The 16,132-nt window shown below is 43.7% G+C and overlaps 3 protein-coding genes across 3 annotated transcripts; all 3 read left to right on the top strand.

Moving 5' to 3' along the window:
* The first annotated feature begins 470 nt into the window (after window positions 1-470).
* On the top strand, window positions 471-4,381 carry LOC108577979 (protein TRC8 homolog). The gene is made up of 4 exons (XM_017941219.1): window positions 471-1,078; window positions 1,178-1,575; window positions 1,922-2,289; window positions 2,430-4,381. Exons 2-4 carry the CDS (start codon window positions 1,296-1,298, stop codon window positions 3,768-3,770), a joined length of 1,989 nt encoding a protein of 662 aa, XP_017796708.1. The 5' UTR covers window positions 471-1,078; window positions 1,178-1,295; the 3' UTR covers window positions 3,771-4,381.
* Window positions 4,382-7,787: 3,406 nt separating this feature from the next.
* LOC108577883 (cilia- and flagella-associated protein 61-like) lies at window positions 7,788-13,327 on the top strand. Its single transcript, XM_017941102.1, has 22 exons — window positions 7,788-7,963; window positions 8,030-8,164; window positions 8,246-8,406; window positions 8,461-8,587; window positions 8,674-9,012; window positions 9,078-9,313; window positions 9,402-9,655; window positions 9,725-9,978; window positions 10,041-10,257; window positions 10,320-10,564; window positions 10,635-10,823; window positions 10,891-11,013; window positions 11,047-11,183; window positions 11,247-11,398; window positions 11,464-11,734; window positions 11,942-12,111; window positions 12,194-12,406; window positions 12,470-12,574; window positions 12,645-12,722; window positions 12,783-12,899; window positions 12,972-13,037; window positions 13,122-13,327. The coding sequence occupies exons 1-22, from the start codon at window positions 7,788-7,790 to the stop codon at window positions 13,308-13,310; spliced, it is 3,954 nt and encodes a 1,317-aa protein (XP_017796591.1). The 3' UTR covers window positions 13,311-13,327.
* A 771-nt stretch (window positions 13,328-14,098) lies between these two features.
* Window positions 14,099-16,124, top strand: LOC108577980 (homeodomain-only protein-like). The gene is made up of 3 exons (XM_017941220.1): window positions 14,099-14,352; window positions 15,166-15,350; window positions 15,445-16,124. The coding sequence occupies exons 1-3, from the start codon at window positions 14,226-14,228 to the stop codon at window positions 15,514-15,516; spliced, it is 384 nt and encodes a 127-aa protein (XP_017796709.1). The 5' UTR covers window positions 14,099-14,225; the 3' UTR covers window positions 15,517-16,124.
* Window positions 16,125-16,132: the final 8 nt, after the last annotated feature.

Here is a 16,132-nt window from a genome sequence, read left to right as displayed (position 1 = left end):
ATAATAAAATTACCGATATTGAATCTACAATTATAAATATGTATATACATTTTTTTCTAGTGCATGCACGTTTTGTACAAAGTACACGATTCAGTTGACGAATTTTTTGAATGAATATAGTTTTGCACGTACCGTTACGCATCGTTTACCGAATAGTGTATTTCGTGAATGATGATACAACAGTATTACGTATAGTAATGAACGTTAAATTATCACATTATCGAAGAAAACAATTTCATTTTGTTTTTTTTTTTTTAATTTGTAAATCTATCGTTGAAAAGTTATGCATTGTGTCGCGATAGTACCCCGATAGAACGACATCTGATGATTTTTTTAATTACATAACCCGAATTTTCTCGATACGTGTAACGGTATAAAATTATTACGTTATTTTGAGATCACATTAAACCATACGTACGTCGAATTAAAATAACGTAGCGCCATCTGATCAAATCGTTCAAATTCTTCGTGCAAGTTCCTTCGTAACCTCTAAAGTATACGCGACAGCGTTTTACGTCGGGGAAAATTACGCGTATTTTAAAAACGTAGTTTAGTCTGAATACCGTCGCTGTCACGTTCACGCGTTTTGGTTACAGTTATCGTGCGTGAATAACAAACATTAGACATTACGATTCGATTTCCAGCGAATAGAAGAAAACACAACTGACAGAAGTTCGAAGACTGAAAATTTTGCGAGTCCTACCTGTTGTCTCAATATTCTCGCACGATGGTAAAATCTTTTCCATAATTATTTCGAACAGTTCAGTTGATTTTACTGGCCATCAATTAGGAGAAGAATAATTGACGAGATTTCACCAATGAACCTTCGTCTTACGATACCCTAACTGGATCAAGTTCGATAACGTTGTTCGTCTAAAATTTTGAATTTCTGCTGCATCCTTGTTACCTAGATCATTCCTTAGTGACTTTCCTTCGTCGATTATGGCCAGAGCGTGATTCACAATTTTCGGGACATTTCGATTTAGTCGATTTCCACCGACAACAGTTATCCCTCTTATTCGCCTAAGATAAGAGTGATTCGAGAATATGATAACCAAACTACTTTTTAATTCCGAAGGTAAGCTTACGCATAATTTAGTATTAATTGCACTCGGAACACAGTAACGTATATAAGTTGCAGTCTATTTAAATTGTAAATATAATACTTTGAATTTAGGTAGTAAATAAATTAAATTGAATTACAAATATTACACTGGGAAGACTGTTCTTGCTCTCCATAAGAACAACGTATCATTTTTGATATCTATATTAAAAAGGAAGAAAACAAAATAACAATGGACACATCAATGCGTGAGAGGTTTCTCACGTTTGCTGATATCATAATTAGAGTTCCACCTTTATTCATCATAGATGAATTACTTAGAATTGGTCTTGGATTATCCAGCGAAATTGTAGTATTAGACAGCACTGAACGTGACTCTAAAATATCAAAACTTTCGGACAACATAGTGAAATCAATGGCAGCTACTTCGTTGCTAAATCCATTTGACTATGAATACAATGTATTTAAGATGCATTTGATAATTGCACTGAAATTTATATGCTGCTGTTTAGGTAAGATATTTATAGATTTTACAATTTGGTATAATTTTATAGAATTTGGCAAAGGAATAGAATCGAAAAATAGCATTTACAGTAGATAAATTTAAGGAAGCAATGTTAGCAGTAGTGGAATAACAGTTTTAAATTCAGAGTAGCGGGGTTAATTCCTGTGGGTCATTGCATTTGTAGAGACGAGCAAACTGCTGTACATTATGTGATTCAGAAAGTATTCATAAAGTGTCAATGGAAATAGAGAAAATGAAGAAATATTTCGATATTCTTTTATTACAATTCTGTAATTAAATAAAAATAATGGGACAAAGGTGAATGGTTGAGATACTGAATATTTAATTTTCAGGATGTATTGCTGCAATATTTACATTCATGCTATGGACAAAGCATCTAATAATCGTGTACCTATATTTAATGTCAGTAGGGGCAATATTCATATCTTATTGGTCAAATGTTAGTACAATGAAAGCTATTATAGCATATCTGGGTACACACGAATCCTCAACTAGCATTCTCGACGATATTTTATGGCTTAATTTTAAATCTATTCCGAACGGAGGACCTGGGTTCCTTCTAATTCAGAATTACATCTTACAATGTTTACTAGCTAGTATTTTTTGTTACATTCATCTTGCACCAAGAAACCCAATATTGCAAAAACTTCTTGTACTGAGTTTCATGGCACCGTCTATCCTCGGTATTTGTCCGCTTCCGGTAAGTTTGAACAGATTCTTCCATATGAATACATACAAAGTAGTTTCATTTTGTCTTTTTCAATTTGTTGCATCATTATGCATAACTGTATCTCTATTTATGTCCAACGTGTCGTTACTCCTACGTGTATATCGTTTCAGACGCAAGTTCTCTACCACGCACCGGTGTTCGCGGCTCTTCTTCCACTAGCCGTATGCAAGTTCGTAATTTGGTACAACTGTGTGAAAATTGTGATCACACTTTTCATGGGTTATCTACACGCGCGTAACTTTATCAGCAATTTCGGTTTATCTGCGCTTGCCGAGACCGAGTGGATTCGATTGCACGTTCCGTGCGTGTTGCGCATGTTTTGGATGCTACGCGTGGGAGGACAAGTAATTCAAATTCTTGGAAATCAGTACGGCGACGAGACGTTCACCTACTACGTAATGATTAGAACTTTACTGGTGAACGGCTGCGAGACCTTGACAGCGGTCTTGGGAATGACCAGCATTATTTCATTTATTTGCCACTACATCGGCTGTTTCTTCCAATGGGTGTTGCTCACCGAAGAGGACGAAGAGAAAAGTATCGGTACCGTGTCCGCGGTTCTTTTTTACATTCTGGCTTTGCAAACTGGACTGACAAGTTTGGACACGGAGAAACGTATGGTCAGGCTGTGCCGCAACTTTTGTCTACTGTTCACCGCCGTTTTACACTTTGTGCACAACGTCGTGAATCCTCTATTGATGTCACTGAGCGCCTCCCATAATCCAGCCCTTCATCGACATATTCGCGCTCTAGCTGTTTGCGTATTTTTAATACTTTTCCCCGTGTCTTTGCTGATATTCCTCTGGTCACATTACACCGCCAGTACGTGGTTACTGGCGGTGTCGGTGTTCAGTATCGAGGTGATAGTAAAAGTGTTGGTCTCGCTCGCCATCTACTTCCTGTTTCTCATCGACGCTCACCGTAGCGTGTTCTGGGAACAGTTGGACGACTGCGTCTACGTGATACGATCATTTGGCAACACCATTGAATTCGCATTCGGCATTATTCTATTCTTCAACGGCTTCTGGATATTGGTGTTCGAATCAGGCGGAGCGATTCGCGCAATCATGATGTGCATCCACGCCTATTTCAACATATGGTGCGAGGCGAAATCCGGATGGACCGTGTTCATGAAGCGTCGATCAGCCGTAGATAAGATCAATTCACTTCCCGAAGCGGAGGTGGAGCAACTTCGGATGCTCGACGACGTGTGCGCTATCTGCTACCAGGAGATGCAGAGTGCCAAGATAACGCGTTGCAATCATTACTTCCATAGCGTCTGCCTGAGAAAGTGGCTGTACGTGCAAGACCGTTGCCCGCTTTGCCACGACGTGTTGTACAAAGTGGATACCTCGCAGAATAATAAAGGAAACGAAGCTATTGCTGGCGAGCAAGAGGCTCAACCGAACGGTGAAGGCAACGCCTTCCAACGAGTGAACGAAGATAGGTGAAAAGACGCATAGTTTCATTGTGATATGCATATGTTTATACATGTGTACCGAATCTAAAATGTTAAAATCGTAAGGCATCGATCTCCGAGAATATGTTGCCTGGGAAAAAGGTTTCGTTTCTTGTAAGTCGCTAAAATTTCAGTACTCTGGATAACGACGTACTTTAAGCGCAACCCGAGTCAACGTTCCCTCATAACGTCGGTCCGTTGAAAGAACAATAAATAAAAACAAAAATAAAAAAACTAATTTCTTCGCGTAATTGGTTTCCACGAGCATAATCGATTCATTTCCACTTATGCATACATATATACGTAGCTTGAAAAAGAAGAGAAAACAATTTTCTTACGATACCAACAGCTCTCTTTGATTTAGAATCACGAATACGTTCTCACGTGTATGCGACTTACCGTTGTATTTTCCAAGTGTATAAAAACAGACACACCTAAAGCTTCCGTGCACGCATCGTGCTTTACACTCTTCCATTTTTCTAAATGTACTCTTCTCCGTTGATTGAAATTAAAAAGAAAAAAGGAAAAGCTCGTATATTACTTGTCCATTAGAGGAAACGTCCCTAAAATGCCAACAGCCGAATTATCGTGTATTTTTCTCTCAGCGCGTAAAATAGTTTACTTTCTAAGCCTCTGAAAGACTGCATCAGATGATACGTACGTTTCTATTTCTCTGGTAAACGTCAGGTGTAGTCAGTTATTTATGGTTTCATAAGAAAAAACCAGTTTTCTAACGAGAAATTACGGAATGAAAACGGAGATGACGATGATGGTAGCGTAATAGTGTCATCGTAGATGTGTAACGAATACACAAAGATATTATACCATTTATAAGTTGCATAGAATCGTCGCTGCTCGTTATCCCATTCCTCACATTCTAGGGTAAGAATGGAGTTACGAGACGAACGTTCTTAGCTTTTTTTCCCCCCGAAATCGATAGATGAAAGCAATCACGAGTTTACTCACTTTACAGTACTATATTAGTGGCAAAAAATATTTCTGTGCGATAAATATATCCTACGCGATTTTCTATCTTTAAGCCGGTCCCACTGTTCAACACTACTTTACCACTTTCCGACAAATTATCAATATTTTCTTCTTTCTTTGTTCTTTTAAACTTGGATCACTTTCTCTGTCGTTTTTCGAGTCGAATCCACAAGCCTCTGTGATAGTTAGATAACAGCGAGAGAAAAAAACAAAAAAAAAATTATAAGTTTTCTAATTTATTGCAAACAAAGCATTATATACATACTATACACGATCTAGATAACGACCGTACGAGGATTTTGTTTGTAAGATCAGAGCGTCACGAATAAACATATTTTATTTTTCAAATATCGTCGTTCTTCTTTCGACGCATCACCTTGCCTACAATGTTCCAACCGTGCCTTCGGTAAAATTAGAGCAATTCCAACGAGAATGATGTAACCAGGCGAAGGTCCCGTTATCATACTTAGCTACCAATTTCCCCTACCCAATTTCAGATGTGTTACGATTTCACTGTTCCCCGCTTTAACTCCAATTTCTTTTATCAACAAGAAAAAGAAAGAAAGAGCAGCAGGATGCGAAGGGGAAGGGAATTTTCGTTCACTTGCCATTTTCGATAGCGACACTGGAACCGATGCCAACCGTACACATACTTTCCCAAACCGTTTCTCACTCCCCTCCTGTGCTCTCTTTCACGTTGCAGTTGCAGACCGCCGCAGCTTGATCTCCGAAAGTCCGCCGCTTGATCTCACAATCAGTCTGGCGCGCACCGTTGCTGAGCGAGGGTGTTGCGGCTCTTCTCCTCTTCCTTTCCTCTTCGATACTATAGATACTCGATACCATTCGACGAGCAACAGGTAAGCTTTAGGAATACTCGTTTCAATCAATTTCGTTGCGATACAGATCGGTGCAGTCGCGTATACGGCTAGATCGCATTGACGTCCGTTGCAAATGAAATTTGCTTAATCTCGGTCGCGTTAAATTAACTTACCGATACCTGAGTATAGATAAGCGGACTAATGACGCAACGGCCGGTGCGTTTTTGCGACGTATTACTCGAACGAATAATCAAAGGAGGTCGGAATCTTGATCGAAAGGTGTTTCGCGAGTCGAACAACGCATTAGCCGATGAGTCACTGTGCGTTTCGTGCTCCGAATATATCGATTTGATCCATTTTTCGCTGCGCAAAGGTGTCCTTTATCTCGGAGAACCGCGGAGACCCGATGGGAACTCCGGTAAAAGTAAAAGTAGAGGAAGAAAACGAGCGAGGTTTTGCAAGTAGGAAATTCGTCGTACGGTGCTCTGACGTAACTCGTCACGAATCGTTGCATGTTCAATGGCCCGTACTGCGCGTTATTCCGCAAATAGAATTAATATGGATCTCGGTGATTTAGCAATACGTCGAATCGGTTTCTTTTCTCGAGCGAATCGCAGAAAACGGAAGACGACACATCTCGGTTCCCGCTGCTTCCGCGTTTCTTGTAGTTATTAATAAAAGCTCGTTCTCCGCGAGCTTCTTCCGCAACGCGGCGATCTCACGGTAATCAGTCGGTCGATCTACGGAGAGAAAACCCTTCCACCTATGGGAAAGGGTAATCGATGCTGCTCGGTGTACGCTTTTCGTCTCCAATTTCGTCCATTACGGTTCCGCTTAATTACCTTCAATTGCTTCAAACGAACACTCCGGTTAAGTTCGACGACAACGGCTGTTCAAGTGCAGCTGTAAAAAACTGCTTGCTGATGCAGGTGATTGTGTTTCACATTTTTTCCCCGTGTAATACCTAATTGAGGCTGGAATTTTCTCCATGAAAATTTTCCGATCAAGAGTACAAACTGTGTCTATATTCTTCTGTTTCACATATACAGTAGACTAGACAGTTTTTCTGTAAGGAAGTAGAAAAAGTTAGTCATTTTTTAAAACTATTATTTTTATCAGAAGTTGCTTATTCCAAAATATTTCACTGCTGAGATCTCTAAACATGTAGTGAACAATTCACCTGCTGTCTTGGAAAATATCGTCCTTAGAGTTGCCCCTAATGGTAAATGTAACGTAGCTTCTTAGTCGCCTCAAAGAGTGCAAAGGGTTGTTATTGCCATGTCAACTTTTATTTTCTATGTTTTATCAAATGTTGTACGTTGTACGTTGTACGAAAGCAGTAGAGGCGATATCTTTGGCGCGAGTCTACCGTGTAACAAAGCTTGTTCGATACGAATTTTCCTGTTGTACGAACCTTCAGCTGCCAAACTCTCGTGCCAAGCTCGTGTTTTCACGCCGTGTATCGTGACACAGGATTGCATGCCGCGAATCATTATCCCGATTCCCGGAAAGAGGCGCAGGAAAGGGTTGCACGGCAAACTGGATCGATCGGAGGATCTTCGGGTAGAAAGCGTGGTGAAAAGAAAGGATGACGATTCGATTGCTGAAAGTGTCGGGAAGTAGCGTACCGTGACGATCGCGTCGATTACTCTGCGTTTGTTCGCGCTACGAGCACGTGCCGCCATGCCAGCACGTTTTACGCATCAAGAGCAGCGCAAATAGCTTCCGCGATGCGTGTTGCGGCTGGCCGCAAAGAAAAAAGCCAGCTGACGGCGAGACAGCTCGGTGTTGCAGACTCGAGAGCTTCCTGAAACGCGATTTTGAAAGTTTATCGAGCGTGCAGAGGCTGTGGACGCGGCTTAAAGCGAGAAGAAAGTCGAACGTGGAAGGCCGAGAAATGGAAAAGGTGGGAGAGAGAGGAGAGCAGCGAGAACGCGAAGCAATTACTTTGCCCCTCCGCTTAAATCGTTCCCGGAGTTTCGTTATTACCTTTTTTGCGGACATTAAAGTCGGTCGCGTTCTCCTGTAACCGGCTCTCCGCTTTTCCCACGCTCGCTCCACACTCCAATCGATCGTTTCCCTTTGATCGTGAAAATAGCCACGGAACCCTTTGTATCGCACCGGTTCGATCGAGAATCGAGGATCAAGCGACAGAAGATTCTCTCAGCTTCGGTAGAATTATCGTGGAGATTTTTTTAAACACGATGACCTTATGGTTCGGCGATCAAGAGGCGTATTACAGCGGAAGAAAACGTTTGGATCCAGCTACGAACATTGCTGGCGGTAGGCGTATGGAGCACGCCGATATTCTTCTCTTGGAGCAACTCATACGTTCGGACACTTACGAGATCTTCGGAGAAGTGATTCTCGGACGCGTCTAGTACGCAGAATCGTTTGCAAACTTTCTTCGAATCTGCACAGAAAAACGAACGTGTTACGTTTCCAGTGAGAAAAGCTGTCTGTCGATGATACAGTGCAACGAGAAACGAGATATAATCTCGGGAATATGCCTCTGCAATTACCCCAACGTCCCGTCCATAAATCCCGACGACTGGCTCACTTGGTTGTACACCTTGTACAAGTAAACGAAACAGCCGTTGGTTTGTTACTCGACAATTACTGGGTAAATTACTCGAAAGAGAACTCGTGTCTTCTTCTCGAGGGTGGAAGACGTGACGGAGAGGAACACGATGTTCGTGCACTTTCTCGTGTGGGACAGACGATACACCGGCCACTTCTTCAACGATCTCCTGACCGATCTCTTCGACGCCGCTTCGTACCTCCAACACATCGTCCTCGTGCTTCCTCCTCGAATTATTATAGGTGAGCAGGAGGTTCGATCCTCCGCTCGATAACTTCGCAGTTGTAATTTTCCAGCGGATGTGTTCGAGGGACGGATGATCAGGGTTCCCTTGAGGTGTTCGGTGGACAGGTACTCGAGGCAGTCCGTCTACATGACCGGTTGCCACTTGGAAAATCCCAGGCTGAGGATTCGACGCATCGTGTGAGGCTAACGAACGTTTCCTTCTCCAGTTGCATTTAAACGCATCCTGCGACACTCTACGGAAAAAATATTTCGCTGTGTAATAGAGAGGAAGATAACGACGATGTGATACCGATTATCCACGCCGAGACGGCTCTCGTGAAACAGTATTACGGGGAATTTTACGCGAGCGAGATGGTTCGATATCCCGACGAGCAGAGACGATTGATCGTATCGGAGGATGACGAAGGACTGGCCACAGGCGTGATGTTTCTCAACAGCAGAGTAGACGTGGACAAGCTGAGCGAGAATTTCGAGCTTGGACCGTATAACAGTTTGAGGAAACCACATAAGAACGATCGGTTCTTCTCCGAGAGCATGGAGCCAGCCAGTGAGACCTTCTTCTCGATTTTCTCGAGGAAACCTCACGAGAAAATGCCAGAGGGGTTAGACGATATTTAACGCTTTACGTAAGGAAAGAGGTGTAAACTGATTCTCGTATCTACTCCAGAGTTATCGCCCCCTCTGCTGAGAAAATCTCGCCGGAGCAAAGCGTAGAAGAAGATTTCAGGGACACGGCGAGCACCTCCACGATCTCGGTCGACGATCGATCGTCGAAACCGAACGAACCGCTGTCGGAGACAACTTTTCTCAGCAATTTACCATCGATCGCCGATTACTTTAACACGTACTACCAGTCCAAACTGATGACCAGCGCGTTCGTGGACTCTATATTCGACATTCCGCGTGAGTTCCACGATCTCTCCCGTTCGTTGTTTCGTTTAATTCGAGAAAGAGGTAACAGACGAGGCAAGATGATATTTTTGGAACGAAGGACAAGCCACTATCGTGTCTGCGGATGTCCCGGAGGGCTTAGAGTCCAGCGACATCAAGCTTCCCACGCAGCCTGTTTATTGCGGCGCGATGAACGCGTTCGTCTTGGAAATTTTCGCGACGCAGGATCACGTTAAGCATCGGTCCAGCAGAAACTTCATCGAGGCTGCGTTCGAGTGTTTCCCCGACTTGGACTACTGCGCCATTCTTCTGCCATTTTCTCACCCCTTTCTTCCTTTCCTCGATCACTTCGTGGTACATTCGATATTTCCCGTTGTTCCTGAAAACATTGACAAAACTCTCACACTTTTTCCCACTATTCAGCGTGTGCCACTGAGATGCAACAAAGATTACCCCATGTCCTTGTACGTAACTCATCGAGCAGCGCTTCTCGGCGAGTTAAAGGTTCGCGAGGCCAAGCTCTCCGATCGCGAGGACGTGCAGGAGCTGTTACAGAGGATTCCGAAGATGGAGCAGGTTTTGGCCGACTTCGACGAGGCTGCGAAGGAACAAACTTCAGACTTGCGCTGCTTCGTCCTCCTGTGGAACGACACGGTCGTTGGCGTGACGATTCTGCGGTAATCTCGACCGTTCTCTGCGAAATTTTCAAATCATCCGAAGATCGGTGATTCGTAATTAGCATAGAGAACCAAGTGACGTATATCAAGCGACGTTACCACGTGGAAGACTACATAGCAACGCAGGATATTCCTCACGATGCGTACGGTCGCGTCCTCCACTTCGTTCTGATGCCGATTTTCTCCATTCATCTGCCCTACTTCTTCTGCGAGATCACGCGACACACCGGTCTAATCGTCCTTTACTACCGACTCGCGAAAAGTGCCACCAGTGCTCTGGTAAAAATTCTCACTAGACTTACCTAGGTTCGTTTAAAAGAATATCACATTCACGATTTTAGACTCGCACGCAACCCCTGCCGATTTGCCTGAAAATCATGGTCCCCGTGAGTCCCCGTCAAAGGATACAGTACGAATACCGCGGTTGCGTTGAAACCGATCAGCTTGAGGAAGAACCCGAACCTTTTTCTCTTTTCATGACGACGCCAAGGCTTGCCATGATGCCCGTTACGATCGTTGATTCGAAAATTGTGGTAGTAGGTGCTTCAGATTGCGGAGTAGCGTTCCTGGAACAGCTCGCCTTCGGGTAAACTGTAAAGAATACGAGGAAAATTGAAGAAGACCGAGATAACCGATTTTATTCCTCCTCGATCCAGGCAGAGTTTCGTTCGATTCGCCAATCTCACGTTGATATCTCCGAATGGTCTGCCTTACGAAGACGAATCCAGCGACACGTCTGCTCGAATGTTACCCTTCGCGGGAAGATACTGCCGCGAGTATCGAAGATCGGTTCCTGCACGCGTTTGGATCAACGTGGTGTACGGCACAGTGGTGTTGATCCAGAGGTACGAAAGTGGAGGACGATGAAATAGAAAGAAAGCGAGCAAGGTCCGTCGTTTGTGTAATCCGCAGGAAAGAGAAGTACGTTGGGGTGATGAATCAAGGAAACATAGCGTACGATTATTTGATCCTGACTTGCGGACTGCAGTACCAGAGGCCGCAGTTTCAGGAGGAATTGGACGCTGAAAAGGAAGGGTAAATCGAATCTCCGGAGATCGAGTAAGAAAGAATACCGACCTTCGATTTTTGTAGACACTTTCTCGACTACGAAACACCTTGGAACTGTTTGACAATCAACGACGATTCAGAGGCAACTACTTGCTTGGAGAAGCTGCAAATTCTGACGAATGATTTCCAAGTTGAAAGTTAGCTCCTTGATCGATGAATTTTTGCGAGGTCCAAGTTGAATCTTTCTCGAATTTCTTCAGAGAGAATTGTGTTTTATGGGCACAACATCGAGTGTTACTGTGCTATTCAGGCGTTGCTCGACTTTGGAGTAAAGGGATCTTGGATCACCCTAATCCTGCCGCCATTGCCACCTTGCACAACTCACGAGAGCATTTTCTTCTACGACTGCGAAGTATTAAAAGATCTACAAACGCCTTTTCCTTGGATTATTTCACCATCATTTGTCGTTCGTTCAAGCTGTACCTGGAAGTGATGAACTCGATTTCGTCGAACGAGATCGAGGTGCTGGTTGACTGGGAACTGATCGATTGGCACCTGATTCACTCCCCCGAGGAAAACATGATAGAATCTATCGATATTCGATTAAAGGGTGAAACTAGGACGCTGGAATGCGACGCTCTGCTGCCTTTCCACAGAAAGACCATCAACATGAAGATATTCCTAGGTGCCGAATCGAAGATTCAAGGCTTTCACGGCCTGGAGTATAATTATTTCGAGGCTTTCGGGTGTAGCCGTGTCCTTATGGAAAAAGTCTTCCAACTCGCTTCGTCAGGGTTCGTGATAATCTCTATAGAGCACTATATTTTTGTTTACTGTGTGTCGTCGAATTTTCCATAAATCGGTGTGTTTCACGAATCCCGACCAAGCGTCGGAATACTTTTTCCACAAATTACCGTTGAACGAATTGTTCGCGAATCCGATCGAAACTTTTCAGCGATTTGTCGGTCAGGATTAGTGTTCGATGGTCAACTGGTGATAGATCCAGAATTTCGAACGAACGACGCGTCGATCTTCGCTGCTGGCACTCTAACCAAGTACTGCAGAAAGTTTCACGCGGAAGCCTGGCAGCACGGCTACTTCAACAGCACAGAGATCGGCGAAAGAGTTAGTGGAATAAATTCGAACAGCCTCCGACTTCTTCGGAGACTTGTAAATTTATGTAAATTTACCAAAGAAATTGATCTAGCTGGCGAAGTATCTTCGTTCCTTCGTCGATAGTCAGCACAAGAATGGAAAAGTACCGTTCGTCCCTTTCAAAGGCAAAACCTTCCTAACCATACCCATATTTCGAACTCCAAAAGTCGTGGCTTGCATTCTTCCCGGTGGCTATCGTTACGCTCACGTCTGCAAGCCTGGAAAAGCCATGTTACGCAAGATTGCGATTAGTTACGATGTTTATGTGAGTTTTTATCGTCATTCCGCTGTGGTTCGTGATGAAATTTCCCGCGATTCTTACGTTTAGGGTCAAGTGCTGGGGACTGGCTCGTGCAAGTCTGAGATCGGCTACTTTCGCATTAGACTGAATCGTTTCGACATCCTAGAGACTGTCACTTGCTTCAGCAAGAAGGTACAGATGCTTTCTTTATCTTGTTTACGTGGAATTTACGGATAGAGCGTAAATTAGTGCAATTTTCCAGGATTTCGAGGTGCGTCATATGATCAAATTACACGGAAAACACGAAAGCTTGTTGAACGAACTAAAAACACGTTTCCAAGTAAGCCCTTCTTTCGCCACTTTCAAGTTCAAACTTTTTAAACTAATTCCGTCGCGACAGAAATCCCTGATCGCTGATTTTTACGCGTATTTCCGAGAACCCTGGGCGATGGCCATCTTCTACGACAGATTCGAGTGCCTCAGAGTAGAGAACCGAGCCACGTTACTGTCCAAAACGGTAAAAACAAAAAAGAAAGAAAATAGAAACACTTGAAAATGACGAAAGAAAAAATAATTTCTTTAACGATAGGCGCTTCCTGGCCAATCTTTGACCAACGATTGCCTCCGTGTTCTCATAAGGAACAAATGGGACGCAGTAAGTGACATTAGCAGTTAACAGACAAGAAATATTAATCTTTTCTTCAGAATTTATCGTACATATTAAACGACGAATATTTAGATACGCGAAAGTGATCGTCGTACCGTACAAATGAAGTACGCCGGATCCATGTACCAGCAGGAGATCGAGGAGAGTCTCCTGGACTTTTTGCAATCCTTCGAGGAGGACTTGCCCGTGTACTGCACGCCTGGAAAGCTGCGTGAATTATACGCCGACATCGAGGACAGTCCTCTGTACACCGATCTCTAAGCCACCGATCCTGTCGCCGCCGCAATTTCTATTTCACGCTTTCACGAACGTCCAGGCGCGAAATAAACGATCTCGAGCCTCCTTTATCGCGTCACTCCGCTTCGTTTTCTTCGCGAGACGCGATTTTCAGAGACTCGCGTTACAGATCTGGAACGTTTGCGACTTTGAGAGGGAGTCTTCTCGACCGGGAGAGCTGTCCCCGATCGCCTACTTGTACTTGGCACGCGATCCGATCTGTAGGTCAAGTTTAACATTCCACCAAGTTGCTCCATAAACGTACAGCTCAAGGCGGCCGCCCACGCGGCACGCAACAACAAATACACGGTACAGAAATGTCACGGTGAAGATTGCTGAACGCGGAACTGTCTCTCCCGCTTATCGGACCCTCTGGATCGCGTCCCGATTTCTTTCTTCTATAAGCAACCTCTTGTCGAAGAGAAAGCACACTTCGGATTCGGTTTCTGGACAATTCCGCGTGTAACACTTAGGTGTGGGAAAAGTTGGCTGAAGCGACAATTTAAATCTCTCGCTGTATATTCACGTTATCGTCAGAATTGTGCTTTCCTTCAAGCACGCTGTAGGCAAAGGGTTGAAGGAAAAAAATAGCCGAACGTCTGATCGATTAGACGGCGCAGGCAAGCCGCCAAATGTTTTTCTAGTTAATCGACCGGTGATTCAGAACCGGAAGGAACCTGGTATAATTAAAAGTTTTGGCAGGGAACTCGGCTAGAACTCTCGTTAAAAGCTGGTGCATCCTATCAAGGCTGATCCTCTCCCACGTATGTGCATCGATTTACATTTTCATATTATTACGTGCGCGCAAAACCAGATGGGAATCAGTCGCGCGTGAACCGCGTACAGAAACGTTCTTCGATTCGATCTTTAATCGCCTGGGACGATCGTCCGTTGGTAAAGATGAATAATCCAAAATTATCGTCGTATTTTTACGAGAGAAAGTGCTATTTGTGCGAACGACGCACCACTTATCCGGATACAGCTGCTCCGAGAAAGTCTACGCAGAGAGTGAGATTCGCCGAGCCGAGTAAGTGGTCGCTATAAAGAAAAAGAAGAAATTTTTGACATTCTGTTGTTGTTGTTGTTGTTGTTGTTGAGAAAGAGAAAGAAACGTGTACGGTTCCCGCGTGCAATCGAGCCTTGAAATGTATCCAAAAGCAGGGAGATCGTGATGCCGGGTCAATGTCGCGCTATTCTGGTTGCTCGTTTCGTCGAGGCCGTAGATTTCGCAGCTGTCTCGTTAAAACGCGGCCAAACAACGCGAGATCGCAGGGGGAAATGTAACGTAACGAGGGGCCGCTGCGTCGCTCCGCGACCTTTTTTTCTCTTTTCTCTGGTCAATCCCACGCCACAATAGCCACCGCGAACGCAAAACAACGTCGCGGCCACTTATGTAATAGCGGTGTTTATTATACAACTATTACGATTACCACGCCTCCGTAATAGAAGTTGCGAGCTGGTGATAATGCGGTTATGTAATGAGAGTCAATTTACCGGGCGGTCGGCTCTCGCGCCTTTACGGTGTATCAGTACGTTTGTTTGCCGTAAAAGGGAATATTCGAGAGCCATATTCGCGACGCGTCGCGCTGATTCACGACGTGTCTTTTATCGCAGATAATCGACGCGTTTTTTTCCCTTCGTGGCGTGTCACCTCCACGGTATTCTCGTTAACACATCGAGTACCTTGGTAAATTACGCTTGAACAGACGTAGAAGATTTCTAGAAAAATTCGAAAACTTTTCGTTAGGGTAGGTCTTTGTAACATTGCTAATTGTAAGCTGACATTTCTTGGAATAAATCACCCTTGAGTCATTCGCGTGGATGTTTTCTGGTTTTTTAGGCAAGATGCTAAGATCAGCCTCGCCGCAGTACTCCAGCAGAGGGTCTGATGCTCGAGTGATTCGTTTGACGCCTGATCAGGAAGCTGTTCTTCAGGAACATTTTCACAGATGGCCTAGAGCACCTCATATGGCGGATATCGTCCTGTTGGCGGCCGAAACCGGTCTCTCCGAAGCTGACGTCGAGGTCCCTACATATACTTTCACTTCTGTTAAGAAAAAAAGAATTTTTAAGTCGGTGCTTTAATTTGAAAAAGTTGGACGTTTCGATGTGTTTTCAGGCTTGGTACGATATTCGCTTAGCTCAGTGGAGGAAGGAGCAGGGCCTCGGCGGAAATCTTGGTTTGCATTAACGTTTAACGTTTTGGGACCTTCTTCAACGTTATCGTAACTGTGTACCTGAGAATTTAATTTCTATAAGGATTGCGTATCCACACCTGACAACGATCTATTCTCTATCGATTTTTCTGTTGCTTGTAGCTAATCGAGAATTGTAACTCGCGTAGATTCTTCATTAACGATTTTATTTATGTTAATCGTCATCGTGTAAAGAAGTTAGGAAGAATGGTACCAAAAATTCATTTTAAGAAATAACTTTGAGTAGACGAGCGCGTATATAGTTTGAACGTGTTCTAACGTGTTCTAACGTGTTGTAATTGTTTTAACCTGTTTCTGTTAGTATTTATTTCGATTCTAAAACACCGGGATATAAAAGAGGAAATTACTTTTTTATCAAATGCCTTGACACTAGCTAATCGTAAGTACGTCGTGTAAAGAAGACATTACCAGTGAGTATTAATCATAGATTATATGTATATAACCTGACCGCAGGTCGAGGAAAAATTATACTAGTTGTACCAGGTACCACGAATATATTATTTCGAAGATTGTTACTAGTTTTACTAATTTTCTTCACGACAAATGTACGAAAAACACGAATTAAAATGGAAATATTTGTATAACCCAGTC

The sequence above is a fragment of the Habropoda laboriosa genome, unplaced genomic scaffold, assembly GCF_001263275.1.
Source record: "Habropoda laboriosa isolate 0110345459 unplaced genomic scaffold, ASM126327v1 scaffold801, whole genome shotgun sequence".
NCBI lineage: Eukaryota > Metazoa > Arthropoda > Insecta > Hymenoptera > Apidae > Habropoda > Habropoda laboriosa.
This window is presented reverse-complemented; position numbering and strand designations above follow the sequence as displayed.